This window comes from Podospora pseudocomata, chromosome 5 (genome assembly GCF_035222375.1).
Source record: "Podospora pseudocomata strain CBS 415.72m chromosome 5, whole genome shotgun sequence".
Classification (NCBI taxonomy): Eukaryota; Fungi; Ascomycota; class Sordariomycetes; order Sordariales; family Podosporaceae; genus Podospora; species Podospora pseudocomata.
This window is the reverse complement of record NC_085889.1, coordinates 653,743-681,449: the sequence shown is the minus strand read 5'-3', so window position 1 is coordinate 681,449 and position 27,707 is coordinate 653,743. Positions and strand designations below refer to the sequence as shown.

Here is a 27,707-nt window from a genome sequence, read left to right as displayed (position 1 = left end):
ACCACCAGCGAGTACTACCTACTCTTTTGTTTGATGTCTCTGCCGCAGGTAGACACGACTGGCCGGATTATGGAACGCCAGCTCCAGCAGCTGTATCTTTTGAGGTCTGACACCCCCCTTTCCACTCGGATGAAAGCTTACTTCGTACCGTTCCAGCATAGCCGCAAGCACCATTTTCATCTCCAGGGACGCCACGAACCGTCCGGGACAGGCCAGTCTGCCGTGCCCAAATGTCAAATGGTCGCGGTCCGTCGAAGTGTACTGGTACTTGGTCATGAACCCGGGGTCCTCGCGCATCCCTGCGTACCGGAACCCATCGAACTTGTCCGGCCCCCTCCCGATCGCCGATTGATCGATCATGCACACGTACGCCCCAGCCGGCAGCTTCAGCCCGTCCGACAGCGTAAGCTCCTCCTTGACGATCCGTTTCTGGCTGAAGGGACTCGGCGCGTTTGTCCGCAGTGACTCCTTCATGAAGCTGTCCATCTTTACCAGTTTGGCTGCTGTGCCCCTTTCCCACTTCCCGCCGCTCTCTGCCATCACCTGCCTGAGCTCTTGGCGTAACGGCTCGACATGCTCGGGATGCTCGGCCAGGTCCAGCAGGCAGTCAGTCAGGGCACCCGAAACCGTGTACAGGGACCCAATCACCGAGTACACGTAACGCTCGGTCAGGTTCTCGGCAGATGACTCCTCCTCGCTTGCGCCGTCCATCAGCCACTGGAGAACATCCTCCTCCTCCTCAGGCACCGTCCCAAGTTCCGCCTGACGACGCCGCCTCTCCTCGATGAGCGGCACAAGGTATGACTGCACCTTTTTGATGCCTTCGCGAATGCGTCCGCGCGTGGGCAGAAGCGCCCCCACGATTGGGTGCAAAGCTGGCGGCACAAACCTGAGCACTATCGCCGTCATGAAGATATTCTCAACCGTCCGGATATTGTCGGTGTGCCAGCCGTCGTTGCGGCTGAGCTCTTTGCCCACCCACACACGTGTCGTCAATCTCGACACGAAACGGGTGAAGACGTTGCCGAGATCAACGGCCACCCACTCTTTGGAGTCCGGTAGCTCTATCTTCAAGGCATCTTCCAGCTCTTCCATAAGCGGAGTGATAATAGCGGGCATTTTGGGGGTCAACTTGTTGCGAACAACATTGAAGGTCAAATGAGTGCCCGTGAGGATGGAGATTCCGCTGTACTCGTCACCCATGTCCTGCGGTGGCTGTCAGTCTCGATTTTGCAACCATCAACGGGTAAAACAAATATACATACCGCAGCGAGCGCTTCAATACCATTGAGCTTGGTATCCGGCAGATTCTGAAGCTCATCCAGGTACCGCGGTGGGAGCACCGTGACGTTGGAATCAGGACGGGCAATCGTGAAGATGCGATCGCCATACTGAAAACCCGATTAGCATCGCATCCAGAAGGAGTAGCTAACAACAGAAGTGCTCACCTGATCCCATCCTGCCCGGGTGACCGACCAGCCGTTGAGAAGAAAACGATATCTTGTAAGAATCAGGGGTTCAAACCACCACTTTCGACCAGCGACTGGCGAACCAGACACAGTGCAGTACTTGGTGCTCCAGAACAATATGTTCAAAACGAAAACAAGGGCGACCAAGCCAACAATGGCTCGTCCACTCCCAGATGGCGCGTGATCCAGCAAGTCAACAAGCAAGGCCATGGTGGTTGGATAGATCTCGCATTGACCGTCACAGTCCGGTGAACCGGCAAGATTGTTGGAAGCAAGATGCCGCCGGGTGGACCTTTTGATGTACCTGTACCCCAGCTGCGCCGCACAGGGTGCATGTGACTGGGCGGCAAGGGTGAGTGAAAAAGGTACTCGACAGCTTTGTAGAGACCATATGCCGGCAAGGAACGGGTCTTTTTGTTCTCCAGTCTCCAGGCACGATACGCATCTTGAGTGGCTTGGACCAGAGCGGTGGGTATGATGGAATACGACTCTGAAAGCGGCAAAGCAGCAATTATGCCGTGTGTTAGCCTTACGTGTGATCCGGGCCTTCCTGCCTAGCTGTAACTACCTGCGCAGCCCCTGGGGGTTTTATTTGGACTGCCTCGGTTTGATTCGGTTTGACGTAACACCAACCGCCAGTGCGATAACCTCGTCTTGGTTTCACACTTGCGCCGCCTCCGGCCCACCTGGAGCCAACTCACATGCCGGTTTGTGCCATGGCAAGAGAGGAGCCTGGAGGGAAGAGATGTGAGTCTGCCTCGATGTATCGCTATGTTGTCATCACGTCCGTTTAATCCCCGTGCCGATAGACTTATGTACATGTAGACATCTCCCGAGTGTTCCTGCATCTGACGAGTCCGCTGCACATTCTTTGCAGACGCCATCGACATCACCATGCTTATCGACGCGGCAGCAGAGCTCGTTGAGGGTCTCGCCCGAGGCCATCACCCCAGCTATGGCGTCGGGTCCATGACCTGTTCCATCTATGACACAGCATGGATCTCTATGATCACCAAGGTCGTCGGCGACCAGACAGAGTGGCTATTTCCATCCAGTCTCACCCTGATTCTCGACCAGCAGCATGAAAATGGCGGGTGGATTGGTCACGGCACTGAGACAGATGTCATCCTCAACACGGCAGCGGCCATTCTTGCCCTTTGTAAGCATCGGGGAGAGTCCAACACTGCTGACCTCAATGATCGGATCTCACGGGCAACCCAGTTCTTGGACAGGGAGCTGAAAGCCTTTTGGCTTGACGCTTCAACCACTTTGCCTGTGGGATTCGAGATGCTACTACCGAAACTGCTCCAGCTTCTCGCCAAGGAGGGAATCAACCTGGAGTTCCCAGCACGCGCCATGTTGGAAAAGATTCGGGCCATGAAGATGGCACGAGTCAGGCTGGACAAGCTATACGAAGGGCACAAATCAACACTCCTACACTCGCTCGAGGCCTTTGTTGGAGATGTCGACTTTGACCGTCTCAGTCAGCACAAGCAAATGGGTAGCATGATGGCCTCGCCTGCGTCTACCGCAGCATACCTCATGAACTGTTCGACATGGGATGACGAAGCTGAGGCCTATCTTCAACATGTTGTTCTCTACGGTGCTGGGCATGGCAGTGGTGGTGTTCCAAGTGCTTTCCCTTCGACATATTTCGAATACACTTGGGTCGTTGCCACTCTGTTGGAAAACGGCTTCACTCGGGAGGACCTGGGGACCGAGAGTCTGGAAAAAATTGGTCAGACTCTTGAAGGGGCGTTTGAGGCAGGATCTGGGTTCATTGGATTCGGTGAGTTGCCCTTTCGACACACATGGCAAGAATGACTGCTAACCCCGGTAGCTGAGGGGATGGAGCTGGATGCAGACGATACGGCCAAGGGTATCACCACTTTGAATCTAATAGGATCCCCAACCCCAGCGTCCAAATTGGTCACCCTGGTTGACAGGAAAGCCAAGGAAGCTCACTTCAGGACATATGCCGGTGAAAGAGACGCCAGCATCACCACTAACTGCAACTGCTTGACCTCATTGTGTGCCAGCCCCGATGCCAGTCAGCATGTTGATGTTATTGAGATGGCAATGCGATACCTCTGCAACAAGTGGAATACCGAACCTGTTGGCATAAGAGACAAATGGGTAAGTCTACCTTGGTTTCCAAACAGTTTGGACACAAACAGAAGTGCTAACTGGTTACCTTGGTCACAGCATCTATCTTCGCTGTATCCAATGATGCTCATGACACAAGGACTCATGAGCGGGTTAGACAGCTGGGGACGAGGGGTTCTACCCAACCTACCAACAGAGGTTGCTGTTGTTGCTGTTACCGTCGCCCACCAGATTATGGGCCATCTTCTGCGGTTTCAACGAGACGATGGTTCTTGGGATGGAGAACGCGAGTGCACAGCCTACGCCGTCATTGCCATTACCCGCATTGCTTCACTTCCCACCGTCAAGCCGATTCTTTCCCACATAAATGCAGCCCTCGAACGAGCGAAAGGTTTCCTTAGACAATATCTCAACTGCGACCTCGAGCCCGAACATCTTTGGATCGAAAAGGTGACATACGGGTCGCGCAACCTGTCTCAGGCATTTCTCCTCGCTGCCATGAAGTGCACAATCCTGCCCGCTCCGCCCCGTCTGCAAGAGCTCGTTCCCCCCAACCTCGAAGCAACACTCAAGTCAGCCAAATTGTTCCGGCAGTTGCCCATGTTTTCCGAGGTCTCCACCTCGAGGATTGATATCTCCCTCATCGAAAGCTCGCTTTTCGTCTCTCGCCTACGCGAGCGTTGTCTGGAGATATTCCCCGGTCGAACAGTCACCAAAGAGAAGCACCTCGCCTACATCCCCTTCACCTGGGTAGCAGGCAACGAGCTCCACGGTCGGCCCCTCGGCTCCCACATCCTTCTCGAGATGATGGTCATCTCAGCCCTAGCCTACCAAGTAGACGAGTTCATCGAGACCTCTGTCTCCCAGCTCCCACCCGAAGCCATCACCAGACTCCATTCAGAGCTCGACACTCTTCATCTTTTCCATCTACCGGCTACACCACCCACCACCACCCCATCCCTCTTCAGCTCCATCCCCCTTTTGGGCAGCCTATTCACCCCTCCACCAACCCCCCTCCTCGCCACCATCAAGCAGACCCTCTCTCACTTCCTCACCACCATCTCCGCCCTCCCTTACGTCCAGACCGCCCCACCCATCCTCCAGTCTAACCTCCGCCTCCAGCTGAAAGCCTACCTCTCCGCCCACCTAACCCAAATGGAATACAACCACGCCCTCTCCCTCCAACCAAACAAAAACACCCTTGTATCCCCCCCCTCCCCTCTCTATGACTGGCTCCACACCACCTCGGGCTCCCACACCGCCGGCCCCCTCGCCATATCCCTCTTCCAATGCCTTCTCTCCCCTTTCTTCACTCCCACACCGAAAGTCCAGCACCTGTTTAGTTCCATCTCCCGGCATTTATCCGCCATCTGCAGGATCTACAACGACCTGGGCAGCCTGAACAGAGACAGGGAGGAGAACAACGTCAACGCGGTCAACTTCCCCGAGTTTGAGGGCGTGGTCGATATAAAAGAGCAAATGATGGGGATCGCCGGGGTTGAAAGGAAAATGTTGGATCAGGCACTCAAAGAGCTGGAAAAGGAGCTGGGAGGGACAAAGGGGGGGAAGGTGATGAAGGGGTTGGGGGTTTTTGTGAGCAGTGCTGACGTTTACGGGGAGATGTATGTGGTTAGGGATATGACGCCCAGGGTTAAGTAGACCTGAGAGCGCCTGGGGGGGGGGGAGAGGGGAGGTAAAGGGGTTCTTTTGTTGTGGCGTTTAAGCGGGGTGGTGGCGCGTTTGTTTGGGTTTTGGTTGTCTTTCTATCGGTCTGTCAATGGTGGCTGTTGTGTTTTGCTTGTTCACGAGTTTCAGAGCTTTGTGATTGTTTTGAGAGATATCACTTTGTTTGTTTATTTGACAGTTCGCTACAGGCTGCTTTGTGTCGTCATTCGTAGACAATAAATCTTAGATTTATATTCTGTTCTACTCTGCGCTATTTGACCCACTAGGTAAGCCGCGTCCGAAACAGATAGTCAATGCTAAATTTGTAAGAAAATATCAGCATCATAAGCTCAGACTACCTTGGAACCATGCCCCCCTTCCCCCCCTCTTGCTCCGCACCAAGCTCTTTCTTTCTAACGCCTCCCCGTGGCCAAAATACTAAACCCCCCCATAGTGTACTCGGCCCCCGCACTCGTCAGCAGGACATAAAAGTCAAAATGCAACGACATCAACCCCCCTTCCACTGGCTGCGACCCCCCGAACCCAACACTGTAAGCAAACGTCTGCTTGTACTCAATCCACTCCCCCAGCGGCGGGATCTTGGGCGTGTCGAGGAACGGCACATTGTAGTTCCCGATCCACACCCCCGGAACCCCATTCGGGTACACATACCCCTCTGGCGCGATCGCCTCGTTCCGAATGCTGAACTTGATCTCGTACTGGACGTTAGGACATAAAATGGCGTGGGTTCGGAGGTGGAAGTCGTTTTGCGTGTTGGAAACGACGTGGACCGAGAAATCACCTGGCAGACCCGGTTGAGGACCGAGGCGGGTGAGGGTGTACTCGGGCATGTCGGGCTGGTAGATTTCTGGGAGGGTGAGCCATTCGGATCGGATCGCCTGGCCTACTGAACAACCAGTGGGGGTTGGGGTAGCCGAAGTGGTAGGCACTGATGGCAGCGAGCTGGTCGACTCAGGCTCGTAGCATCTTCCATCGTAGCAGTAGCCCGACTGGCAGACGTTGCCGCATGTCCCGCAGTTCTTGGGGTGAGACTTGAGGTCAAGGCACAAGTTCCCACATTGGTCTTGCTCGCACTGGCACTTGTTGGGTGTTCCGGTACACTTGGTATGCTCCGGACACTTGAAATCGCATCCTCCACACTTCTCAGGGTCGTTCAGGTTGACATTCTGACAGGCCAAGTACGTCTCTTGCCCACCGCTAGGACCACCAGCCTCGACAGGGCAGAGAGCATGCGTCGGCTTGTCACAAGCACATTCGCAGCGATCGGAATTCGCAGAGTTGAACGCCATCCACCCGATGGGCGAGCTGACAGCAGTAAAGTAAAACCCAGCCAGGTCAGCACAAGCCGGGAACTTCCAAACATCATGCCACCGAACAGTGGCATCCTTCCAGCACTGGTTCCGCATGCAGGTCCGGAACTCGGTGTTGCACTGCCAGAAGCTCTTGTCGCAGTTGTCGAAACAGTCATCGTGCTGGTTGCAGCATTCGCCCCAGTTGAAGTCAGGGACCAGGTCGACCGCGGCATCTGCTGCTCCACAGCCGTTAGGAGATTCGGGCCGGCGGCCAGGTTTCGGCACTGGAATGGCATCTGGGCCATATGGGCACCGGGGAAGAAGTGCAAACTCTCGACTTTGTAGACTTCGACGCAAGCTGATACCCGAGGTTTCAACTGGCCGTGGGGAGCGAAGATCTGGCCGTATAGCGACGATGCCGTGTAACTCTGCGTCTTCCGAGCCTTCGATAGCCAATGTGGTGCGGATTCCATCATCGGTAGTGTGCCAGTAACGAGGAGTGCCCGCGCTTGTTTCCAGAAGTCTGCCACGACAGTCGACGGTGAACAGCAGAGGGTTGGTACTAGGCGACGACTGAAAGATGATATCGCTGGACAGCGAGAAGGCAACCTCGTAAGAATCGGCACCTCCCACGAGTTCCAGGACATGAAAGGACCCGACTTGTCTTCCGAACCTGAACAGAGGGGGCTGCCATTCGTCGATTGTCATCAGGATGGCCAGGGCTTCTTCTTGCGTTTCGGGTGCTTGGGGGGTGCCAGGACGGCCGTCGCGGTTAATGATGTGCGCTCCAAGGGGATCGAGAAGGTGCTGTGAAAGAAAAAATGGGTTAGCAAGATGACTCCTGGGACGGTTGAAGAGTATTGCATAGGCAAAGTATACTTACAAATAGGGCCCCAGGCGTCTGGACTGGATCGAGCATGCAGCTGGACGAGGTGGGCAGAACAGTGGCAGGTGGAGCGACCTGGCTGGTATAGTTGTAGGCGGGCAGAGTGGCCTCGTAGTAGGTATAGTCGGAGGTCCATTCAGGGGAAGGTGGCCAAGAAGCAGAGGCTGTCGTAGTCAAAGAGCTGGTAGTCATGGAGGTGAGAGAGGGCGGCAGTGTAGCCGTTGCCGATGACTCGACAAGGTCTGTCGGCTCCGGGCTTGCGGGAGCCGTGATACTAGAACTAGCACTCGCTTCGTCACGCTGGCTAGAAGTTGATACTGCATCTTGCGAGAACGAGCCAGTCGTGCTGGCACCAGCTATGCTTGTGTCAGCCATTGACGATTCGTCCAGGCTTGAGGTCATCGTTGGTGATTGTGTCGAGGTTGCTGACGGAGGATCGTTTTCCGTCTGTGTGCTTGTTGCTGATGTTTCTGGACTGCCTGATGCCGTACTGACAGGTATGTCGGTCGACTCCACTGGTGCAGAGGAACTAGAAGGCTCGATGCTGAGACCATGAAGACGAGCACCCCACACATGCGCAACTGCCGCAGGATTGTTCAGTGTACCCTTCAGGTAGCACTGGCCATTGGAATAAGCAACCCCTAAACAACCGCTGGCGGTATCACAGGCAGCAAGACAACCGCTGAACGTCGCCTGGGACGATGCTCCAATATCTCCTCCACCATAATCGACACCGCAAAGTATCTCGTAAGTCCTCCCCTCTGACGTCGTGTGCGTGGGTGTAGAAGCATGGCCACCAGCACAGGTCAGTGGCACCACCGTAGGTCCAGCATTAGGCGCGGTTGTCGTCCTCACACTAGCACTCTCACTGACACTAGGTTGAACAGGTGCCTCCAATATCTTCCTCGCCGTCCACACATGACCAGCCTCAACCAACACTGTAACCTCCCCTTTTCTATAACACGCCTCCCCAACATACGAAACATCCACACACCCTACCAACCTCTCACAAGCCTCGATACACCCCTGAAAGGTCTTCGTATACACCATCTGAAGATCACCACCATAATACTCCCTCCCACAAATAATCTCATAAACCGCCCCCGACTCCGCCAAATACGCCGTCGCATCACTTCTCCCCTCCACGCAACTCGGCGGGTCAGAACTCGGAACCAAACTCCCCGTCGCAGCAGGAGGTGCTCCCGTCGTGGTGCTCGGCCCTGTAATCCTCCTCCCAGTCCAGACATGTCCCGCAGCATTCAACGGACCCAATGCCCTCTTCAAATAACACGACCCCCCCACAAAAGAAACATCCATACAGCCAGACGTCACAGCACAAAGATCCATGCATCCTGCAAACGTCCCCGTCTGCGCAGCGCTCATGTCCCCTCCCCCATAGTCCACCCCGCAGAGCACCAAGAACTCCACCCCCTTCGGCGATTCATAGACAGTCCCATTGCTGACGTTATCGACACAGCTAACATCAACCCCAGCCTGAGCTGAAACCGAAGAGGTAAGACCAAACAAAATGGCAGATATGCCAGCAGCCCATCCAAGCGGAGCCATCACCGCCGAAGTCTCCAAAGAACACGAATAGCCCTCCTCCTCGTCGATCAACCCATTCCGGCGCGACGTGGCCGATATATACCATCCCCTCTCCCGCCCAACAGACCCTCCCTCCAAAGAGAATCCGCCTGCCGAAACCCATACGATCAAAACCCAAATCCATCGCGACCCAGACCTCGATAGTGTGGCGCGCTAGCCGTTGGCAATGCAGCGCCAAGATGCCCCAAATGGAAACGCGGACATGAGGTTGGGAAATGCGGGAACAAGCTTTCGTGTGGTCACATCCCCGGAAATGAAATGCTTATCATCCTCTCATGAAGTAGCCTTGGACCCCTGGCTTCGTCAAGGCCGCAGTAGCAATGTAACGGTGGCTACTCATAGCCCCCATGCAAAGCAACCGTTGAAACTTTTCAGCTGGTGGGCTGCAGGATGAATCAGGACGATGAGGTTGTGCAATGGAAGAGACCTTGGCAAGATTGGTGATGGCTGTCAGGGTGATCAGGGGTATTCAGGGGTGACATTGATCTGACAAGATAGCTATCTAGAAGAATCTCCCCATGTGTCAAGGTGGAACCAAAAGCAAAGACAAACAAAAGAACAAGACAGAAAAAGAAAACCCACATCATACAAAGCAACATGGCATCGACATCTTATTCCACATTTTACTCCATCCCCTCCGCCCGCGACACCCCATCCACCAGCTCGTGATCCAAGCCCCCAATCCTAGCTCCACACTCCGGACAGCGGGCCACCTCCATGGGCATCCCGCATTCACCAATGGCAAACTGTTGAAAGGTCTCGTTAGTCACTGTTGTTCAAAGTTCGAGACAAGTCAAAACGTACCGGATGCCCATTCTGACAATTATACCAGTGTCCCGAATTCGTACTCATCCCCCCAAACCCACTCACCATAGCCAACTTGATAGCTTTGACCTCCTCCCTGCTGACCTTCTCGTATCTCGTTGACTTCAAAGCCTTCAGCGCCTCTTGAACATCCTCCCTAAAACTCTCGCCATCCTCAAACGTCCCACAAAGCTGCAGCGCCTCGATCAGCAGTTCTCCAGCAGTAGCACCGTAATCCCTCCACTCCACAGTACGAGCTCTGTACTGCGCAGAGTATCGACCAGCCAGCTGGCTGGTTTGTGCGTAAAGCTGGCTGAGGGAGATCACAAGCCGCGGAAGCTTCCCCTCCCTCGACTTCTTGATGCCCTCCATACAATCCTTCATAAGTTCTGGCACGTCAGCCCAAGGGCGATCAGCACCCTTGAGACCTTCTTGCAATTCAGGAACCTTGGCCGCGATCCTCATCTTGTCTTGGAGGATTGCCGCCCGAACTTGCAAGTGGAGTGCCTCAGCCTCAAGGAGAACTTGAGAGTTGTACGCCGGAGGTGGTCCAGTCAAGCTGAGCTCAGGCAATCTCTGTTCCATGGACAATGTCTTCAGCTGGCGACGTCGAGAGCTGACGATGGCGTCAAACAGCTTTTTGGCCGGTTGATGTTCCGTGTCCATCTGTTGCTTTGCCTTTCGCAGTGCCAAGTTGATGCGGTGTAGCTCAAGGTGCCTGTCGCGGAGGACCGACGAAGCACCGGACCCAGGGACTGTATCATCCCACTCCGGGATGTTGTCCAAGGAAATCTTGGCTGTTGCTGCAGCCAGTCTTTGCTGGATTTCTTGGAGGCCTCGACGACCATCCACGAAGAATCGCTTGATCGTTTCATCCATCACTGCCTTGTTCACCACCCGGTTGTAACGTCTAGTGGCGAATTGACGGATGGGGATTCGGCAATCAGGGCATGAAGGCACCCCAGATGTGGACAAGGTGCCTGTGATATCTTGAAGTCCGTTGTATTCACCGTTCGAATTGGTGGTGTATACTTGGGTCATTCCTAGCGAGCCGTCCAGCGTCTCGCCTGTAAAGAAGTGACCACAACTGAGAACAACGATTGGACTGTCGTCAAGATCAACTTCGCGATACAGCTTCCACTCGAGAACATCAACACGACGTTGCCTCTGTTCGTCTTGACAGCACAGCTGACACAGATCCTCTGGGCACTCTTCTCCGCAGAAGCTAGGACACTGATGCCCGCACTTGAGCTTTCTTGAGCATCGCCTGTCACATGGCAGACGGTAACATGGTGCAGCACATGGTAGCGAGCATTGTCCCATGTGCTCGCAAGCCCAGCCGCATTTTTCGATGCAAGGGGCACAGGGCTTGTGACAAGGCTGGGGACAAGAAGAATGGGGGCATCCTACCTAAGCAAGTCAGATTTATCTGCCACGGGGACTGGATAAGCTAGGAAGTGTGACTTACTTGACATAACTGATGGCAGCTTCCACACAGCTCTTCGCTATGACACTTCCTGTCGCAGAGATGATTGCAGGTTGACGATGGAAGCCTACAGATCCTCTGACATTCTTTATGGGAGTACCGACACGTGCCACACTTACCAGTACATCTATCCCCACAAGCCAATGTCGCCTCGCAAGGTGTTGGGCAGTGATAGTACTGAGACACATCCGTCTCGCATGGTACCTTAACCTTGTGCTGACAATCAGGGACAATCTTCGTCACAGGGTGCAAACATCTGATCGTTTCCGGATGAGGTGTCTGACAACATTCCACCTCATCAACGATGTGGCCACAGGGAAGTTCAACGTCCGTGACCCTGACACGACAAGGACCGCATTCCTCGCCACAGAGCTTTGGGCAGGCGTGTTGACATGTTGTTCGGATACGGGGACATGGCTGTGAGCAGCTGAAGACGTCGTGGAGTGCCTGTGAATGGCACATTGCCGGACAACGATGGCCGCATGGGTCAAGACGCTGATCGCATCGAAGAGTGCAGCCCCCTTCCGGGCTGCGTCTAAGAAAGTCGTCAGGATTGGAGCACACGATTGGGATATCAGGATGCCGAGGACAACAAAGCACAATCGAATCCCCTACCGCACCCCTCTCTGCAAGCTGTTGGTAGACGTCGTCCCAAATGTTGACCCCTCGGTAGGTTCTCGCGTTGCCGATAAGATACATCCCATGTTGGGCTCGACTGAGGAGTACATTGACACGATTCTCTGTTCGGAGGAAGCCAATTTCGTTGTTGCTGTTGCTGCGAACAAGTGACACAATGATCACCTTAGCCTCTTCTCCCTGGAAGTTGTCCACTGTGGCAAGCCGGATAGTATCAACCAAATCTGTCTTCTGCAACATCCTGCCTCGGTTGTGCTCAATTCTCGGGGCGTCATCGACTGAGTCGACCGAGTCGGACTCGACTCCATCAGCATGTCCAAAGCCATCGTCTGCCAACTTTTCGAGGTCCCGATCGCTGAGGAAGACCTCGAAATCGCCGCTCAATGCAGCCCTAAGCTTTTGGAGCTGGCCAGTGTAGGGCGTCAAGAGTGCAATGTCTGTGCTTTTGTATTCTCCCTGTCGTACCAGGTGACGGACCAAGGCTGTTGACATGGAGACTTCCCAAGAGTTGCTGTGTGATTTCACCTTCGCGCCATCGTATTTGCCATCTTCAGGATGTTGGTGATCGAGCCAAAACAAATGCTCTCGTATCCCTGTTACCCCTGGGAAGTTCTGAACACAGTCATGGTCCTTCAAATCTGGATACACTGTTCGGATCAGTGACGAAATCTCAGGCCTCATTCTTCGCTGCACATTCAGTTGTGCCACGGGAAGGGGAGCCAGGCCCGGCTCCCCCTCGGCCCGACGTTCAAACTGGCTACGATCAAGCTGAATTTTTTTGCCTCTTGAAGTTTCCACACTGAAACCGTAATTGTTGATCTGGGGCCGCAACTGTCGATGGTCGCCAATCTGAATGAGGTGCTCAATCCCAGGCATCATGGTGGAAATGAGGTGAGGTTCCATAACCACGGCTGCCTCTTCGCAGATAACCACTTTAGCGCCAATACCGCGCAGCATGGCGATGTTCTTGGCTAGCCCTGTTGTTGTGATGCCGATCACATCGGCCTCCTCCAGTATTCGACTGTACTTCTTGCGATCACAGACAGAGTTATTGGAGAACGTCAGCACTCATACAGGAGTCAGCAAGCCACGTCCGAATATTAATATCTGAGGCGTCTAACTGCTTTCTATTAACTTGACTTAGCTACTATTATCGGCTGTTCTTCTCGGCAAACATGACAAACGAAACTCGCACCTCTATATATTAAGGAGGGAGGGAAAGTCTATTATTATTAGTAATATTATTTACTAAGTCTTAAAGTTCGGAGGAATTTAGGGGTAAACTTAGTACGCTCTATAAATATTAGTTATAACGTGGTTGATAAGCGAATGACACAGATAAGCGAATGACACACGACGTCGCCACCACGCATCTCCCAGCTTCTTCTCTAGTTTTCTTTACAACACAAATATGTCTTGCAAAAACGACGATGCCCAGTTGTTCTTGGCTCTCCAGGCAATGCAAAATGACCCGAACCTAAGCGCTCGAGCCGCTGGTAAGATATATAGTGTGGATCACCAAAAACTAAGTCGTCGCAGACGTGGCATGCAATCACGACGCGATATTCCAGCCAACTCGCGGAAATTGACCGACTTAGAAGAATCGGTCATTGTTCAGTATATCCTCGATCTAGATTCCAAAGGATTTCCTCCCCGCTTGTCTGGTGTGGAAGATATGGCGAATCGACTGCTTGCCGAACGCGACGCCCAACGCGTCCCGACGCGTTGGGCACACAACTTCGTTAAACGGCATCTAAAACTCACCACGCGTTTTAATCGGAAATACGACTACCAGAGGGCCCAATGCGAAGATCCAGAGATTATTCGTGGCTGGTTCGCGCTGGTGCGGAACACAATTGCGAAATATGGTATCCTGGAGGCGGATATTTACAACTTTGACGAGACTGGGTTTATAATGGGCGTTATCTCAACCGCGATGGTTGTCACAAGCTCCGAACGGCGTGGCAGGGCAAAATCGAAGCAGCCTGGCAATCGAGAGTGGGCAACGGTGATCCAGGGCGTCAATGCTACCGGCTGGGCGATCCCGCCGTTCATCATCGTCAAGGGCAAGTACCACCTCTCCTCTTGGTACGAGAACAGCCCATTGCCCAAGGACTGGGTCATTGCAACATCCGAAAACGGTTGGACAACCAACGAGAGGCCTAGAATGGATTCAGCACTTCGACAGGCATACCAAAGCTCGAACAGCCGGGGTTCATCGCCTCCTCGTCCTCGACGGCCACGACAGCCACCACTCGACCGATTTCGAGGTCTACTGCAAGGAGAATAACATTATCACCCTCTGTATGCCTCCTCACTTATCTCACATCCTCCAGCCACTCGATGTTGGCTGTTTCAGCCCGCTCAAGACGGCATACGGCAAGCAGATCGAGGGGATGATGCGGGCAAGCATAACCCACATCACTAAGGAGGACTTCCTTCCCGCGATCTTCGCAGCGCACCAGGCAGCAATGACGGGCGACAACATTCGAGGAGGTTTCCGAGGCGCTGGACTTGTTCCTTTGGACCCTGAGAAAGTGATCTCCCAGCTCGACGTTCGTTTAAAGACACCAACTCCCTCGAACCCGCGGCCTGGCAGTGCCCACACCTGGGTTTCCAAGACCCCAAACAACCCAACCGAAGCCTTTTCGCAGTCTACCCTCATTAAGAATCGAATTGCTCGGCATCAAAATAGCTCTCCAACCGAGATTTTAAGGGCGGTTGATATCTTTGCGAAAGGGACATCTAAGATAATGCATCAGTTGGCATTGTTAAAGTCGGAGAACCAGAGCCTTCGAGCAGCGAATGAGGCGCTCAGCAAGCGCCGAAGGGCCAAAACAACGGCTGCGGCAAGGAGGATCGCTTAGTGTACAGGATGCACAGGATATACAGGGTCAGAGAGAGGTTGAGGTGCAGATCAAGGAGGAAACGCCGGCGGGTAGTGGTCGGAAGCCGAGGGCTGAGACGCGCGCGCGGCGTTGTGGCAACTGCGGCGAGCCTGGCCACAATGCGCGCACTTGTCAGATAGTTGTGGAAACGTCTGAGGAAGACGACTCCGAGTAGTTTCATTTGTTTTGAGTTGTTTTAGTGGAATAGATATAGATTTTGTTGCGCAGGTTCGATTTCGTGTGTCATTCGCTTATCTGTCATTCGCTTATCAACTACGTTAGTCGAAAATGGAAATCGGAAATAAAAATCGGCGGCTAAAAGATACTTAGGACTTTAGGTAAATACAAAGAGAACCTATATTGCTAGCTGTTCTTAGTTTTAGGGAACCATTCGGGGGGCATTTACCTAGATCTTGAGGGGGTATTATCTACGTAGGGTTAGGGTTATACCTGCAACAACTATTTTTCCACCTTTGTACTATATCAGCCATATCATCGCCGTCAATCAACCCCCAACGTCAACACAATAGTGGGAACCAACCGAGGTGCCCCTTCTAAAACTTCTAGGATCCAGAGTATCTCATACCTTCAATTGCCCTCTAGCGAGGGACGAGTTCTGGCAGGCAACCAGGCTCCTTCTTACACCAGCCGGATAGTTACCACGCTGGCATCAGCAAAGGCATCCGCCTCCTTCCCTAAATCATCCATATATCTCGTGATACCCAGTCCAATTCGCCGAAAAGCCGGAAGAACAACCTCTCCCTGCCAATCTCCATCTTCCCAGTCGCCGCCATGAAGAGGCACCAGCACCAGAAAGACTTTGACAGCTTGAGGCAGGACACCAGCCTTCGTTGTTGTGTTTCGGGCTCCATTGTATCCGGAAGCAAATACCCAAACGATGCTTCGACGTACTCGGAGTCCTCGGCGAAGTACAACGGGGTGTAGCCCGCTTTTCGCGGGTAGAGTGTCCTCTTCAGATCCGTTCGAAAGGGTCCGAGGCTCCAGGCACGCAGTACCAGGCCCGTGACATCAATGTAGACAGATCCCTCTTCGGGTTTGCCGTAAGGATCCTCCACGTAGCCGCATTGTCCATGTGCAGAACCGTTGTGAACTTCATCCAGACGTATTGCCGATGCCGCTTCTTGTTCGTACCAATCGTGGAACTCAATTAGCCCATCTACGGGAGCCCGAGAAAAGCTCGGAGCACGAAAAATTGCTGGACGCGGCGAGAGCTGGGAAGCATGGATGAAACTTCCGTCATGCTCGTGCCCGCCACCTTGAGACCTGTCTTCATAGATCCGGCCCTGGAAAACGCGGTGTCCGTCCTCCGGCTTTGAAGGAGTGAGAGACCATGCGAGATACTTTGCGATATTGGCTCCCCACAAGCCACAAATGTACCTGTTCTCCGGGTCGGTGCGGGCGTGAAAGGTCCGCGCTAAACCAGAGAGGGCTGAGAGCCTGTCCTCTCCGCGAGTAAGGCTTAGGATGCTATAAATCTCTACCAGTCGTACCCACTGCTTGTAGAACTCCTCTGGTGGTAACGAAGGCTGACCGGCTTCTTCTAGCACTTGACTGTAGGCTAGTTTAGAGAAGCGACTGTCTTGGGCGATTTCGCACTCCCGGAGGTCACGTCGTTGAAAGAGGTAGCCGTTCTCTGCGAAGCTGTCTTCATGGCATTCCCAGAAAGTGTGGTCTCGCCCAAAATGCAGAATGCGCCGTGAGAGCACGCGTTCCTGCAGTATCCAGCCTCTGTCTGCGAGGTGAGCATGCCTGCTGGCCTTATCGACATTCTCTAAGAATTGCGAAGCCATTGGGACGCCGTAACGGAGGTGGAGCGTCAGCGGTAGCAGTTCAAGCCTCGGGTCCGCATCGACTTGCCAGCTGTTCTGCGGGGGGGAGAAAGGAATGGTGATGGTTGTTCCCAGTGGAAATCAGGGAACTTTGACCCCATCCTGAGAAGTTGTCTTATGCTGGAGACGACCCCCTTCTTCGGACGTGAGCCATCTCCGGCTGCTGGGCGAGGTTGGACTGTAACCGAGGACCATCATCTTCACATCCCCAGCGGGTTATATTTGCAGGAACCGATCAGTCGCAAGGTGTTCATTGCACTGAAAAATGTTGCTGGTGGGTCCTTCACGGTGGAGGACATGGCCAAGGCACCCAAGGCCATCGAACAAAAGTATGAAGAATTGAAATGGCGTCGGAACTTTCGCTGGAAATGGTTTGGCACCTTCGATGACATGGTACCACAAGATGCGCTCGGAGACGACACAAACTTGCCGCAGAGAGTTCACTTTCGCTTTCTCCCCCTTTCAGTCATGGAGGACCCTAAAGATTCCACATTCAAATCTGTTAGCATCCCCAGTGATGAGCCTGGAGCAAAGATAGCGCTCAGCTTGATGGGCTTTGATCCGGGACCCGACACGCGCGTCGTCGGACTCGTTCTCGTGTCAGATGCAGATATCAGAGGGTCTGATACGAAAAAAGGGCCCAAACTGTGGTACAAATGCGGCTATTATATTTCGTTTGGGGCTTATGTGCCGGTGCCCTTGCTGGTGCGAGATGGGCTAAAGATCGCCAACTTCAGGCCAGATAATGCCAGCTTGCCGATCACCACTTTGCTGTGGGCAAAGCTATCGTCCTCTAATCATGGGCAAGGCGGAAATGAATGATAGTAAGAACTCAACATTGGACGCCGATAGATGGGCAATTAACCACGGTGGTAACAGTGAAGTTCCAGCAATGAGCAAGGTAGCTAGATAGGTACCTATGGGAGCCTCGATTTGGTCTGAGATGTAGGAGCATTGCCATTGTGCTATGTTCATTAGCGAAATGTGAATGGTTGTGGAGGGCGGAGCGTCGATCGATGCTAACAGGTGATGGGGGTTTCTTGTCAGACTCAGTGTTGACAACCGTGGTGCAAGACACAAATGCTCGTGGTTTGGTCAGACTGACAATCTTGCTGCCCAAATCTGATCATCAACCTGCCGCCCTAACCGTGGACGTCCCGTTCCCTTTACTCTGCCACGGCTGCCACAACTTTTTCAATGGACTTGATTATGAGGTTTGGTGAAGTAAAGGAATTAAACGTGTAAGTGTGAACCTGGATCAACAGTTCAGGCCCTCATGGTTCCTGTCCAGTCGTCTTATAGCAAGTCGCTGGTCATTTGTGCTAAAGCATCAAAGTACACCTCATCCGCATCTTCTTCCATCTCAACATCTCCCTGAGTCTCACACATTTTCGTTTTTTTCTCCACAATTGCAAGCAATGCCTTGAAAGCTGTAACAGTCGACTGGGAAGCTGTAGCGGGGCGTGAGAAAAACGCCCCCTCTGCCGTGAGATTGCTGCTCCGCGCATGGATATCCAGGCCTGCCAGGCCGTGTTGAGAGAGAATTTCCAATGTACGCGTATCGCCGCAAGAACCGGCATGTAGTAAAATATTCCAACCGTCTTGCGCATGGAACAGGTAGTCGGCCTTGGCCTCGAACAGCAACATCTGTAGACATCGATGGGCATTATACCCTGTCGCAACCATTAGCGGCACGAAGCCTCGAGCATTTACCGCATTCACATCGGCACCCAGTTTGTACAGGAATCGAACAATATGATCATGGTCATACGGGATGGCACAACTGAGTCCGGTCCTCGCCCGCCCATCCCGCACGTCGGGATCAACTCCCCGCTTGAGCAGCTGTTGAACAACATCAAACCGACCAAGATAGCAAGCTAGGGTGAAGACGTTGTAACCATCGTGATTCTGCTGCAGTGGGTCTGCACCATTATCAAGAAGCCAATCGATCAGCTCGCCGACCCGCGGGTTATGCAGCGCAAACGAGCACATCAAGGCTGTGTTGCCTGTGCTGGTGCACTGATTGATATCAACAGCCCCCACATTGACCATGGCCTGAATCGCTTCAAGGTTGCCGGCCTTGGATGCCCAACACAGCGGAGTCGAGCCGGTGCTATCGAATTCGGTAAGTTTGAGCCTCCTTGTTGTCAGTGTTCGTAGCATTGATGTGATATTTCCCACGCGGAGCCCGACCGCTACCTCAGTAACAGGGGAGAGCTCCAACTCATCCACGATGCGTGAAGGAGACACCCAGCGGCTGATTTCATCTGTGTGTAGATCTGGGAATCCGCCCAGCACCATGTGGCCAGCCACGTAACTCATGGCTGACCGGCCCGAGTCATTCTTAGCATCGACATCTGCTCCGGCGCGCAAGAGGAGCCGGAACACGCTGAAAGAAATCTTGGTGGGTCGCAAGCACGCGAAATGTAGGGGGGTAAAGCCGTTACGGTCCACTTTGTAGTTGATACTGTCTGGATTTCTTTGGAGGATAGCCCTGATAGCCTCGATATTGTTGGAGTCGACAGCCCGGAAGATACCATCGAAGCGGTGTTCGACCCGCTTTCTGAGTACCAGACTCAGCATGGGACTCCCAGTAGATGCGTTGTGTATGAGAGCGTGCATGCTCCAGTTGGCGAACCACATGGGAAACTCATATGCTATTTCCCAGGTCTTGGACAGTTCGCGGTGACACATGGGTGTATCGCAGGCAACGGCACCTTTCAAACCGGGTATGACTGTGTAGGCCGCGAATAATGATCCCATGAAGTCGCGGAGAAAGCCTGGGCTGCTGAACCTTCTTGTTGAGTTTCTAGCTGTGTGGCAAGCACATATGCAGCCCGATGTGCAGGTTCGGTGTCTGTAAACCGCCCAGATGCTGAACGTGTTGTTGTCCTTGCAATTGCCGACTGGCTCTGTAACCCTTGACGTCGAGTCCTTGCCTGACAGGGGCGGAAACGAAAGATTGGCCCCCAGTTTCGAAGCACTTGCCATATTTGAAACGGCTTGCTCTATTCCCTTAACAATGGCAGTTTGTTGGTCTGCTGACTCCCGCATATAGGCAACATTAGAGTTGACTGTTTCCATCAGCTCGAGCATGGAGCGAAGATTATTTGACGCTGCGGAAGCACCGCTCCTCAACTCAAGCTTCACCGATGCAAGTTCAAGCTGGAGTTTAGGGGCTGTTAACCTGTATTCAATTGTTAGACCTCCAGCACCAGACAGCGGGCACGCCATAGGGCTCAGTGACATACATTTGGTAGAGTTCTAGAAGATCCCGAATCTTTATACGGACTGTTTTGAGTTTCTCCTTCTTGGTAAGCACAGACTCCTTCGTTCTCACCCATTTCCTTTTCTGTTTCATGCCGTGGGCGGATGCTAAGAGCTCAACAACATCCTCCACCTCCTCCAATAGTTGGCGTGCCGTGCACACATGCGAATCCAGAGCAGTGACGAATGATTCGTTTTGGTACGCGTCCTTTGTTCTTTCACAGGCGTCCTCGGTGAAGCGGAGCAAAGCAGCCAAGTCCGCTATTTCGTTGTTGAGGGCTAGGATTTCGTTTGGTGCATCGATCCAACTGCGAGCGACCTCTCTCAGTCGTAAAGAAAGCCTGCTCCCTACATCTGCGAGGCCCGCAACACCAGCGATGACGCCAAAAACTTCCATTGCGACAGCCACAACTTGGTTAAAATTGAAGATCTGTTCGTTGTTCGATAGGAAAGTCTCAGGTATCCACGTCGAGGCACGAAATACGAAGGGGCTCCAGGATCAGAGAAGCGACCACGAAGATGCCAGGCTGAGAGGCAGCTGCAATGCCCGAGCAGCCACATAGACATTCAATAATCCCTCATGGAGGTGAGTAAGGCCTGTCATTCGTCAGCTAACCGTGCCCAGAGTGAGGTAGCCCACCGCCATCTCACTGCGCCACCGCCTCACTGTTCCTGGCAAGAGTCATTTCAGCTTGCCCAGCTGGTGCGGGAGAAAATGTTAGCCAGAAGTGGGGTACCCTCCCAGTAACTTCGCTCAACCTCTATAGATGGCATACCTTATTAGAGTGCATAAAAACCCAGCCATAACCGCCGACCAGACACCTCACCCTATGTTCCAGATCGACAAGAATCAACATGCCTGGTCTCATAGATAAGTAAGTCATTGTTGGAGGCATGTCACCTTTCCCACTTGCCGCTTAGCTGACAACCTTTAGACGAGAGTTTCAGGATGCGCCTGAAAAGGGTCTTCCTACTATCGAGGCTTGTCGTGGCCATCTCAAAGTTCTTGAAACCTTTGTTGTTCTGCGTGAAGGCGTTGAGCAATGGGCTCGCTCTCGTCAGGCAGATCACAACATCGCATGGAGAAGATTCGTCGACCTTGCAACATTGCGGTTTCACCAATGGTTTTCCTTGGTGGATGACGCCTCTATGACAAACTCGTTGCCCCCTCTCGGTCAGTCCCTCTGTGAAGATTTATCATGGCCAGTACCGTTTCTGAATCCGTTTCATAAGATATCTTGATGGTTTGGCATTCATTCATGCTGAACCCCCATGCCTATGCCGAGTTCTGTACGATCACCCGCCCCGGTGGGGCCGGTGATGGTGGGATTCCATGGCTACCAGTTGTATGTTCCGGAGAATTGTAACGAAACACGCTGAACAAAGCTGACAATCACCTAGTGCCAGGCCATCGATATCAAGTCGACAACATTCATCCTGTCGGATTCGCAAATCAAGACGATCGCCTATATTGATCTATCACCCGATCTCCTCGAGTCTCTGAAGGCACAAGTCAAAACGCACCCCGACGTTCTCGAGCTTCTCTCTGCCGAAATCGATCACACCGAGACAGTGCTTTCAAAACAAGCTCTCCGATTCTCACCGTCTGTTCTTGACCTAGCAGCTGCGGTCCACCGGCAAGCAGCTTTCGCTCGCAAAATGACGAGATTTGGTTGGATACGCAGCCCTAATGTCGATTCTATGCTAGGCCGCGCAATATCTCGGTACCGCAACTTCTTTTCTCTTTTCGCCGTGGCAAACCATGCCACTGTTCCTACCATTGACATTGACCTAGTTTGGCACACACACCAACTCTCGCCAGCTCAATACACCCTCTACTCTGAGAAGGCCGCTCAGGGCCGTTTCATCAACCACAACGATAACATCGAGCAAGCCGATATTCTCTCTGCCTTCCAGAGCACAAGAGCACTGTATCAACGTGTTTTTGGCGAAGAATACGTTGTCTGCAACAGCTGGTTCTGCGAAGCGGCTCGCTCGAAGCCCACTGACAGCGGTGCCATTTCAGAGTCTCGATTGACGGCCCTTCAAAGCCTCATCAAAGAATCAAGCTTGCGCTCACCGGTTCAACTTGACCTAGCTGAATGTGATTGCCACAAAGTTGGAATACATGGTGCACGGGGAGGAGCTGACAGGGCAGTTGCTAGTTGCGGAGACTGTAATAGTAGCTGCAATGCTTCATAAGCTAATCAATGCTATGCCAACAGTAATAGTAGACCGCAGAATACTTTATTGGAAGTACGGCAGTGTCGTGTCTTTATCAGGTAGATTCGTTCAGCCTCCTATCTGACATCACCCTTCAAATTCCTTCACAATTACGTAAGGTAGGTAGGTACTTAATTTTGCCAAACCAGAAAGAATTACCAAAAAAAGGCAAAAAATGCAAAAGGATATGTCTACCGAGAATTTGCTTCAACTTGAAGGGGGCTTATATGTGTCCTGGCTGACGTGGGCCAACTACAGCCCCCATGTGACCCCTCTCCAAACCCCAACTCTCCCAGTCCTCCCACCACCCCTTCCCGCCCTCCTTCTTATCAGGCCACAGACTTCTAAAAAGCCCCATCGCTGAATCCCCCTCGTTAGGCATCAAGGGATGCATCGGTAACCCCCTCCAACCCTCAGCCCGCGCCCCAAGCTCCTTGACCCTTTTTTTCTCCCCACCATCATCACAGAGCAAAGTCTCAACCCGCCACTCCCTCGCCAACCCATCTATATACGCCGCTAATGCCTCATGGTTGACCAGCTGCCCATACTTATATCCAGTTCCGGGGACGGGGCCGTGATGGCATTCCTCTGGCGAGGGGGGAACCGACCGGCGCCTCACCAAAGCCTTGGTGCGGACCATCATCGTTTCCAGTCTGGAAGAGTTGTGAGAGCTGGAAGAGATCATATAAAAGATCTGACGGGCTAGCTTGGCGTCGAGGGCCAAGTTGACAAAGAGGTCGAGGACCTCGCCGTTAAGAAGGGGGTGGAGGCCAGGGGCGGGCTGATCGGTGAATGGGAGATGGGTGTACCTACTGGGGGATGGCAGCAACGAGGTCACATTCTGAAGTTGGTCCAACCAGCGATCAGGAACGGGTGCATTTATACCGAGTCCAAATCCTGATATTGTCGTCAGATGAGTTGGAGCAAGTGCAGGGGTTGGACCAAGCGCAGACGGAGGCGGAGGTTGCGGTGGTGTGTCGACATGGGCCACGAGCGCCTCGAGGGTCAGCGCCAGCCGCTTGAGCTTTGGAAAGCCCTTGGCTATGGCTTCGTACAAAAGCACCTTGTTCGCGTCCCCTTTTGAGCGACGGATTGGCAGAGACAACATCTCAACGCCAGGGTAGATATAGCCAAGACATCTGATCTCCAGATCAGACTGGATTGAGCTTGCGATCTCGCTCTCCCTTTCGCCTTCCAACCAAAGACTCCAGACTGTCTCAAAAGGGGTTATATCTCCACACCAGTCCGAAAAGGAAGCCATGGACCAATCCCATCCGCGCACTGTGAGGCTCTCGAGATTTCGGAATCCTCTTACAAACTGCTTGACCTTGTCGTATGCCTCCCACAAAACCACGGAACTGAATGTGCACTCAATGGAGAGGTCTTGCAGCAGGGGAAAGCTTCTGGCTCCAAGAGCATCAAGAGCGTACGCGCGGTGCATCTTTGTAAGGTGAAGAACCCGGAGCAAACTCAGATCCAGGGCGTTTCCCATTGCCATGATGTCGTTGAGGTATGCACAGTTCAGAAAGAGCTTCTTCAAATGAAGACGACTCTTTTCCTTGGCTGCTTTCTTCAGTATCGTCACAACAATGTTATGAGAAGCGTTACCTGGAAGAAAAGCCTGATGCCCGACAAGGCTAGTCTCGTCCAGGTTCGGTACCAGTACTTTGTTCCCCATCACTCGGCAGAAGACATCCTGTTTCTTGGGCTCCATGGCAGCCTTTCTTCCCCGGTTGCTAACATCCAGAACCCATACGCTGTGAACACAAGGTGAAGTGATCAAAGTTAGCTCATGGGGGTCGAGGTCGGTTTCGGCGGTAGTGGTGTCGTTCAGCGCGCGCAGCATGCGTAACTCAGATGTGCGCAGGTGAAGTCGCGGTATGATCTACGGCATCTTATCGTGAAGAGCATGGAGCAGACAAGGTGAAAACTGAGCCGGACACTGGTACATGACCTCTCGCAAGCCAGATAGCCGGCCGAATAACTTGGCCATAGGGTCCCATGCCTTGTCCATATCGTATGCTGCCGATGCGCGTGTGTTGTTTATGCTCACACGACGCCAGTCCAACTTGGAATAATCGGGGATTCCATGAAGCCTCGTGTTGTTGACCCCCCACTGTAAAGAAGGAGCGGGCCCGGCATTCCACCGATGGAAATCGAACATGTCGTCGTTTCTGTCTGTTCCAGCCGGGAATTGAGGGTTATGCCCCTCATGCATGTCAAATCCCTCATCATGAAAGCCCACAAGAACAAGGTAACGGACGTGCTGAAAAGCGTGGTTACGTTGAAGAACTTCGGTGCATTTTGCTGTATGTTGCTGCAGACGCGTTGGTGTGGCGATGTTGAACGTGAGCCTTCGAAAGAGACAAGCACTGGCAATTGCGTGGCATTGTTTGCTGACCAGTGCAAAGGAAACCAAGCTGGGCCTATGCTCTTCATGCAGAAACTCACAGATTTGATGCGTGACTTCTGGGGAGAGTGTGTAGCGCGTAGCCATTGCTGTGCCTGATGAAATGAATGACGGGAAACCCTTGGGACAGCCACAGTGGGGTGTCAGGCTACGGGTACTTTATCCTGGGACCTGAATGCCAAGTCCTAGCACATTCGTGTGCAAGATGAAGCCTGGTCCGCCGAGATCATCATCCACAAGATCACGGGCAATTGCTTGATGTCGTTCACGAAGAGGACCATCGAGTACCGAAGCGGCAAGTGCCCAAGTTTCCACAAAGTTCCCTGACGTTCGTTTGACCTGTCGCTTGAAGGTCAAGTAGTGGTCTCGGGCCGTACTCTCCAACTGGCTTGGAGCTAGGCTGCTGAAGGAAAGGGCAGTGGTCACCCCATCTGTTGGTGTCCTAGAAAAGTGCTCAAACTTGCAGCTCTCCCCATATGCGCACCGGCCGCGTTGGAAAAACTCGCAGACACGGCGAGAATGTGACGGTTCGCCATGCCTATTGGACCGCCCCCCTCTCCAACTTGTGGCAGCTCCAGAGCTTCCTCCTACCCAGCCCCCGCGTCGGTATTGGGCTCTGCCTCCTCGCCAGCTCCCTCTACTAGCAGTATTCCCACCTCGCCAACTGGACCCTTCAGACATGTCTCGTCTGTTCCTCCAACTACTGTCAAGCGGCTTTCTTGATGTCGATTCGGAGGAGGAGGATAGCATGGTAATTGTCGTATCTATAATTCTATGTGTATCTGGAAGGTCGTGGAGATGGAAGAGATGTGGAGGGAGGTGACTGTATGAAGAAGCTGGTGGTTGGCTGGGTGTCTGAGACAGTGGGGTATTGGTGACAGGACGTATTGGTGACAGGACTTACCGGAACAATGATCTCTGCAGGTAGACAAGAGGAGCAAAGGAAACAGGTTTCAGAGAAAATTGTCGACTCTTTGATCTTGAGCAGTTGGTCTGTCAGTTGGGGGTAATATAAGGCGATGCGACCACCCGCAATCAAGTCTGGCGTTGGTTGGGAGGAGAGAGCCAGTCACGTCTTCTCATCTGTTTGTTGTGGTGGGGCACGCTGTAGGCCTCACCCTGCCGGCTGGCTTGATTGGCAAATGTCCTTCGACACTGCAGATGAGCAGTCATGCCAGGCTTGTATTCTCTCTGTTTTCCTACCGCCTCGTCTCGATTACAGGCAAATGTTAACTCATGTAAAGGCCGAGAACTCGGGTCCAACTTGCTATTCATTGCCTTGCTCTTCATGCTTTTCATCAACAACAACAACCCCAGCTCCTCATAGGTGGGAGGCTGCATGTTTTGAATTTTCATGACCATGAATGATCCCCATGAACAAATCACAACATGCTTGGTATTCCGTTTGTCTCCTGCCGGGAGGTGGTTACATCGGGCTGAAGTGGCGGCCAAGCACAGGCGAGGCAAAATATCAGCTTTTCTTCCCCATTGTATCCTCAAATGACTTGATATTACTGCGACTTCACTCAGATCTTCCCTACTCCCGCGCCAAACTTCACCAACGGAGACACCAACAGCAGCGGCGTCAACTTGTACTTGTACGGCGCCTTCACAAAGTCTCCCACCTGCGTGATGTTGACCGTTGCCCCGCCCCAGTCGTTTCCTAAACACAACTCCTGTCAGCAACCATATTCCCACCCCACAACAAGACGGAAACACTTACTGGCCCCTAAATTCGCAAACCCATCCAGCTCCTCATCCCCACAAACACACGTGTTTGGCGAATCCTCCGGGATCACCAACCCATACGTACTCAACGCCTCCCTCGTCTTACCCCTAAAGACATTCCCCTCCACCAGCACCTGGTTATCCGACCTCGAGTGGATAGCCTGGTACAAAAAGTCCTCATACAAGTTGTTGTAGACGTGCTGATGACCAAACCGTCCGGCCGGACCGCGAGTCCCCTCGTTGCGCCAGTGGTTGTGGTGGTAGGTGATGTGCAGGTGGCCAAAGTCAATGTCACGGAAGTTAGCGTCGTTGCCGACGAGGGAGGACTTCCAGTGGTCGTGGAAGTAGTTCCACGAGACGGTGATCCAGTCGGAGCCGCGGATGATGTCAACCTGGCCGTCCTACGGAGCATCAGCAAGTTGGGCTCAGGGAAAGGGAACAGGAAAACCACCCACGTATTCATCTGGCCCCTTGGAGATATCGCTCGTAAACTCGTTGTGGTCCACCCACACCCTCGTCGAGTTTCTTATCGTGATGCAGTCGTTATCCAGAATAAAACTAATCTTCAGATTCTGGATAATCACATTCGTCGCGTTGACGATATCCAACCCTGACCCGGTTATCTGCGCTGTTTTGCCCACCCCGATCACTGACTTGTTGGACCCGATTTTGGGCCTCGAAGGGAAGTTTAGTTCTCCACTGACGAGGACAATCTTTGGTTCATCACCGGTGACTGCTGCTTTGAAGTCTGCGACGGTGGACACGGTGACAGTGGGACCGCCTTTGCCGCCGGTGGTAGGGCCGAGGGGGTTATCTCTCGCGAAGCCTTCCACGTCCCAGGAGGCGAGGCCGAAGAGGGAGGTGGGGAGGAGGGGGAGAGCCCGTGATAAGGGAGCAAACAGTAAGAGAAGGTTGAACCGCATTGTGTGGGTGATGTCTCAAACTAGTCGTGAGCGACCAGCCCTGTGTAAATTGCGGTGATTGCTTAAGCTCTTATAGTAAAGGGCCAGTGTTGTCATGACGTGACATGACGGTGAATAAGCTCAATGGGTTACCATCCCAGCGGGGAACCCTGCTTAGAAAAACACGATGGCTTGCAGCGTGAGACCTCCTTCAAGACATGGTGGTGGTGATTTTATCCGTCTTGGCCAAGAGATCGCGCCAAGGCCACCCCTGAAATCGCCCCTGAGTGGTGGAAATATGTCCTCCGATCGGATCAGCGTTGCGAGAATGCTACTTTGATGTTAGAACTTGGGTCAAGTCGGAAAAGGAATTAACACTAAAGTTTACTCATGGATACTGTTGTACTGTTGTGAAAATCAGTCTTGAGACTTGATCGCGGGGAAGTTGGTGATGGCGACAAACCCACGC

The 27,707-nt window shown here is 53.1% G+C and overlaps 6 protein-coding genes across 6 annotated transcripts; 2 read left to right on the top strand and 4 right to left on the bottom strand.

The window, feature by feature from the left end:
- Positions 1 to 18: 18 nt before the first annotated feature.
- On the bottom strand, positions 19 to 2,024 carry QC762_501290 (uncharacterized protein; the record flags this gene model as incomplete). Its single annotated transcript, XM_062890556.1, has 3 exons — positions 1,449 to 2,024; positions 1,266 to 1,391; positions 19 to 1,206 (listed from the first exon to the last, which is right to left on the bottom strand). The coding sequence occupies exons 1-3, from the start codon at positions 1,677 to 1,679 to the stop codon at positions 19 to 21; spliced, it is 1,545 nt and encodes a 514-aa protein (XP_062741634.1). The 5' UTR covers positions 1,680 to 2,024.
- QC762_501300 (uncharacterized protein) lies at positions 1,960 to 5,465 on the top strand. Its single transcript, XM_062890557.1, has 3 exons — positions 1,960 to 3,258; positions 3,310 to 3,605; positions 3,675 to 5,465. Exons 1-3 carry the CDS (start codon positions 2,364 to 2,366, stop codon positions 5,232 to 5,234), a joined length of 2,751 nt encoding a protein of 916 aa, XP_062741633.1. The 5' UTR covers positions 1,960 to 2,363; the 3' UTR covers positions 5,235 to 5,465.
- On the bottom strand, positions 5,269 to 9,221 carry QC762_501310 (uncharacterized protein). The gene is made up of 2 exons (XM_062890558.1): positions 7,437 to 9,221; positions 5,269 to 7,360 (listed from the first exon to the last, which is right to left on the bottom strand). The coding sequence occupies exons 1-2, from the start codon at positions 9,003 to 9,005 to the stop codon at positions 5,654 to 5,656; spliced, it is 3,276 nt and encodes a 1,091-aa protein (XP_062741632.1). The 5' UTR covers positions 9,006 to 9,221; the 3' UTR covers positions 5,269 to 5,653.
- A 286-nt stretch (positions 9,222 to 9,507) lies between these two features.
- QC762_501320 (uncharacterized protein) lies at positions 9,508 to 12,927 on the bottom strand (the record flags this gene model as incomplete). Its single annotated transcript, XM_062890559.1, has 3 exons — positions 9,508 to 9,790; positions 9,849 to 11,228; positions 11,317 to 12,927. The coding sequence occupies 3 exons, from the start codon at positions 12,925 to 12,927 to the stop codon at positions 9,668 to 9,670; spliced, it is 3,114 nt and encodes a 1,037-aa protein (XP_062741631.1). The 3' UTR covers positions 9,508 to 9,667.
- Positions 12,928 to 21,216: 8,289 nt separating this feature from the next.
- Positions 21,217 to 22,177, top strand: QC762_0075380 (uncharacterized protein; the record flags this gene model as incomplete). The annotated part of the gene is made up of 2 exons (XM_062883801.1): positions 21,217 to 21,321; positions 21,449 to 22,177. The coding sequence occupies 2 exons, from the start codon at positions 21,217 to 21,219 to the stop codon at positions 22,175 to 22,177; spliced, it is 834 nt and encodes a 277-aa protein (XP_062741630.1).
- Positions 22,178 to 25,720: 3,543 nt separating this feature from the next.
- Positions 25,721 to 27,689, bottom strand: QC762_501370 (uncharacterized protein). The gene is made up of 3 exons (XM_062890560.1): positions 26,792 to 27,689; positions 26,332 to 26,737; positions 25,721 to 26,271 (listed from the first exon to the last, which is right to left on the bottom strand). Exons 1-3 carry the CDS (start codon positions 27,257 to 27,259, stop codon positions 26,135 to 26,137), a joined length of 1,011 nt encoding a protein of 336 aa, XP_062741629.1. The 5' UTR covers positions 27,260 to 27,689; the 3' UTR covers positions 25,721 to 26,134.
- Positions 27,690 to 27,707: the final 18 nt, after the last annotated feature.

Bases quoted from the DNA above. Each gene is read 5' to 3' on its own strand.
- QC762_501370 (XM_062890560.1), bottom strand. From the start codon at position 27,259: ATGCGGTTCAACCTTCTCTTACTGTTTGCTCCCTTATCACGGGCTCTC. The intron at 26,738-26,791 runs GTGGGTGGTTTT...GATGCTCCGTAG, and splicing joins CCAAGGGGCCAGATGAATAC to GACGGCCAGGTTGACATCAT. The intron at 26,272-26,331 runs GTAAGTGTTTCC...AGTTGTGTTTAG, and splicing joins GTTTGCGAATTTAGGGGCCA to GAAACGACTGGGGCGGGGCA.
- QC762_501310 (XM_062890558.1), bottom strand. From the start codon at position 9,005: ATGGCTCCGCTTGGATGGGCTGCTGGCATATCTGCCATTTTGTTTGGT. The intron at 7,361-7,436 runs GTAAGTATACTT...TTTCTTTCACAG, and splicing joins AGACGCCTGGGGCCCTATTT to CACCTTCTCGATCCCCTTGG.
- QC762_501300 (XM_062890557.1), top strand. From the start codon at position 2,364: ATGCTTATCGACGCGGCAGCAGAGCTCGTTGAGGGTCTCGCCCGAGGC. The intron at 3,259-3,309 runs GTGAGTTGCCCT...TAACCCCGGTAG, and splicing joins ATCTGGGTTCATTGGATTCG to CTGAGGGGATGGAGCTGGAT. The intron at 3,606-3,674 runs GTAAGTCTACCT...CCTTGGTCACAG, and splicing joins TTGGCATAAGAGACAAATGG to CATCTATCTTCGCTGTATCC.